Below are 4,330 nucleotides of genomic sequence, written 5' to 3'. Positions count from 1 at the left end.
GAATCTCCATAAAATGACGTGTAAAATTACAATTTTTTAAAATTTCAATAACTTTTTAACGGTTTAGTGAATCGATTTGTAATTTTTACAGGAGTTTCAGAATTGAATGAGGAACGTTCTTCCAAATTTTTATTTGTCTCGTAGCATTTTGACATACCTCCCAAACATCCTTAACTGATGATGTAGGAGCCTCTACCTCATGGAAAAACAAAAAGAATTGCGTTAGACGTTTTTTGTCACAACTACAAACAGTTATCAAGACATTGAATTTATTAGTTACGTATAGGTGTTTACTATTATGATTTATGAAGTAACTTTTGTTCTGTTAATTAACTGATACAGTCAAAGACAAATAAGGTCTACAGAAGGCCCTGGAAGTCACAGTTCAATGGCGGAATGAAAATGGTTTGGAAATGCGAATAAGTGCAGTTATATTACATTCGAGAATGTTGTCCTTTTCTATCCAAACGTTATGATCCTAAGATCTAATTTTCGGTTAAAGTTCGGTTAGGTTTAGTCTGGGCTAGAAAAGTTACTGTAGGAAAAGACACTCATGCACTCATGAATTGAGTATTGCCGTGATCGTGCTCTTTCTTTTGTTTGGAGAAATGTGAAGCTACATTTCAAGTATTTGGCAAAAGTACTGCCTGTAGTACTTTATTAAGACACGATTTGTAGATTTCATGCAATGAGCAATTACACGTAAAATCGGCGCAACATTTTCTAATAGGATGGAAGTAGTAGGAGATATGTATGATTTATCAGTTTGATTATTCTCAGTATGAGACAAAGCAGAGCAAAAGGACAGAGTTACATTTATGTTCTGTGATAAAAATTTATTACTGACATTGGTAGGTCAGCATAATATATTTATTATGTGCTTCCTACAATAACATAGGTATTTATGAAAAGTAAACTATATGACTACCTTCGTATATCAAAGCTGTATTATTTGCTGCAGGGCCTTTCGCGACAACCTCGAACATCTTGTGCAAACTGTTTGGTTTCAGTATCCGTGTTGGACCTTTCATTACCGAAAGGTGAACTCTTGCGTCCATTTTTGACCTACAAAGAAAATATAGGTAATTAACTTTTTTATGGCTCTAAACTAGCAATAAGTATTAGATAGGCTTACAATTATACACTGTTAAACATTGTTGTGGTATTCTTAGTAAACAAAAAATAATTGTAGGGAGCAGGTATACGAGGCTTGTTCAAAAACTATCGCGAATTTTGAATATGCGCGGGTTACGTATATATATTTGATTTTCGATTTTTTTGTGGCGTTATGTTGGTACTGATGTCATTCACTTATACCGACAAGTTCGGCCATGTTGAATGTTCAGTTAATTTTTGACAGCTACTCTGCTTGCTTGATCACAAAAAATGATTTTTTGAAGTGCTTCAAGGATTAGAAAAAACGTTCGCACAAGTGTATAATATCTAGTGGGGATTACTTNGCTACGATTGAGGAGATAAAGACGGTACTGAAGGAGGAGATGAACAAGATCACGAAGATGATTTTTTAAAATGTTTCAAGAATTGAAAAAAACGTTGGCGCAAGTGTATAATGTGTGGTGGGGATTACTTTGAAGGGGACAAAATAGAAATTCATGAATAAATAAATAATTTTTGAGAAAACACAAAATAAACGATACTTTTTGAACATACCTCGTACACAACAAATATTATAATTTTACTACCAATTTATCAGCAAAATTTATAAAGTTATTCCTTTTCTTGTATCACTGAGTGTTATTACTATGAACAACAGGGTCTTGCTTAGAAGTAAGGGAGAAGAGGTTTTGAAACCGACTTCTCCAAAAGATTAATAATTTAGATACCCTTCATTGGCATACACTCAGAGCCCGATTCTTTATAATTTGTAATAAAATTATTCAAATTAAAAAGATCCAGACTAACAGCCCATCTTATTCATATTTATAGATAAAGCAGATAAAGGAGAGTCAACACATATTGGTTCCTGTGGAAAGCAACGTGAGGCGCCACAATCAAGCTTTACTTCGGGCAGATCTTTTCTCTGTAGGGTCTCGAGAAAGCGTTTATGAGTTAGTTGAGAGAGGTAATCTCAGAAATAACTGAACTAATCAAATTGCTTTTCGATATTCGGTAGATGATCCTATCTTTTAGGACGGAATCTATTTACCTACTTTCTACCAATATCGTGAATTTATGAGATGTTGATGCGAAATTTTTTGGAATTGCAAAATTTTAATGCGGTGAAATTTAGGAAGTGTGAAGTTCTGGGTGTATCATTTAGAAGATATTGAACATTTTGAAGGACAAAATTTTAGAAGGGGTGTAAAATTTGCAAGAATAGGTAATTGTTTGACGCAGCCGTTAAACGAAGTACAGATGTAATCATTGTAGAAGTCACATAATAATTTTATAATTCGCATTTGAAGCTTTGGTCAATTTAATAATGTATTATATATCTGCTTGTACGTAGAATAGCAAAACAATTTCGAAAAAAAAAATATATATAGAAAGCCTAACAGCGACAATCAGAACAGAAGCAATGCATTGGTACCATCAAGAAGTATCAAAATCAATAATACACAAGGACAAGGAGCAATTCAAGATAATCAAGAAAGAAAATGAGACAAAACTGCAATAAAGTAGGTACTAGTAAACGACATAGGTAAGCTCGCATGATCTAATAAGTAGTGATGTGCAAAATGGTTTTTTAAAAATATTTAAAAACAAAATGCAAATAAGTTTTTGATTTGTTATTTCAAATGTAAAATACAAAACCGACTTCCCTTTTGTATTTTAAATGCTCATATTTTTCTGTTTGAAGTGATTGATATATAGTTTTTCTATCTTTATATTATAGTTTATTCAGTTCAGCAACAAATTATTCTTCTATATGCTTCCTTATTTGCCTTTGTCACCTGTTTTAATTGGAAAAAAGACACAGATGCGAAAATAGATAGTTTCTTTAGCATGAAAGATCAGAGCCAAAATACGGTTGCAAATAATTTTATTGATGTAAAATCAACATAAATAATTTTATATCAAAATACTTACAACCCCATTTTGTTTCCGATCTTTTACACTTTAGTTTCTTTATCTTTAGGTTCATCTAATAAGTGAAGTTTTTCAAATCGTTTTCTAAGAATTTTTTTATATTATACGCTTTATTAGCATACCACAATATCTTGTAGTTTTCAGTTTTACGCAGCCGGCGCAATTCGATTTTGTTTTGTGGGCTGTTTTGTTGTAATTCATAGAATTTCGTAGTTCCTTTGTAAGGTACGATGATTAGTGATGTGACAGGTGCTGATATAAATTTGGAACTTCAAAATTCCATTGACCATGACATTGAACCCGGAAAACAATATCTATCCAGTATTTTAGATTATCCCTTTCCAAGGAGTTTAGAATTTTTTGGGCTGTCGTCAGGTAAATAAATGGAAGACATTCATGGAATGTTTCACTGTCCCCTTTTTAAGCTTCTGATACTTTCAATGCCCAATGTGAACAACTTTCATTTATCATTTTATAAGTTTAATCGATGATACTAGCAAAACTTTTAACGACAACAATGCATTTTGTATTTTACAAATAGAAAATACGTTTGGAAAAGTATTTTAAATAAAATACAAAATGCTTTTCTCAAAAAAAGTATCTAAATGCAAGATAAAAATCGGTATGTTTTATTTTGTATTTGCGTTTTAAATGCAAGTATTTCTAATAAATCACATCTCTCAATATAAGTAAGTAATTATTCAAATAAAAAAGCTAAAGAATGTGGTTACAATGCAATGTATTCTGTCTACACATATGGCACTGTCAAGTTAATTCGTATTTTAAGTGCTATTTCCTGTGATTGTGACTCACTGTTGCGATCATAAAAATCAAACAATTTTTTCGTGTATTATTGCTATTGACAATTTTCAGTCATTCAACAATTGTTGTGTATTGTATTCCTTAAAATTTCCTAAATCGCCTTCTTGCGAAGAATTTTATTTCTCTTAAAAATTTCCCCTTTATACATATAGATATTATATAACACATTTGTATACTAAGACTCTAGGGTCAAGACGACACTGGTTTTCTGAATATGTAATAGGGTTTTCAATTGAAACAAATATTCATTTGTCTGAGGTGTCATCACACGACAAGTTTCAGAAAAACTGTATATGCAAAGATATACTCAGTGGTGTTGTCGAGCCGGAACGCTCCGGAACGTCGTTCCGGTACTTCCTTTTTGGACAGGAACGCGTTCCGGAACTAAAGATGATTTCTGATAACGAGAATTGGCTGACGTATTGAAAAAAAAATTTGGCTTGTTCAAAAACTATCG

The 4,330-nt window shown here is 32.1% G+C and overlaps 1 protein-coding gene across 1 annotated transcript in view; it reads right to left on the bottom strand.

The window, feature by feature from the left end:
* Nucleotides 1–4,330, bottom strand: part of LOC108741169 (mycosubtilin synthase subunit C) — an 87,435-nt gene that overhangs the window by 61,171 nt on the left and 21,934 nt on the right. Inside the window, exon 2 of the mRNA XM_025977713.1 lies at nucleotides 929–1,065. Coding sequence (XP_025833498.1) covers nucleotides 929–1,058 — 130 coding nt within the window. The 5' untranslated portion in view covers nucleotides 1,059–1,065. The remainder of the gene's footprint in view (nucleotides 1–928; nucleotides 1,066–4,330) is intronic.

The sequence above is a fragment of the Agrilus planipennis genome, unplaced genomic scaffold (assembly GCF_000699045.2).
Source record: "Agrilus planipennis isolate EAB-ADULT unplaced genomic scaffold, Apla_2.0 scaffold94, whole genome shotgun sequence".
Taxonomy (NCBI): domain Eukaryota; kingdom Metazoa; phylum Arthropoda; class Insecta; order Coleoptera; family Buprestidae; genus Agrilus; species Agrilus planipennis.
Note: the sequence above shows the minus strand (reverse complement) of the source record. Positions and strands in the feature narration are given on the sequence as shown.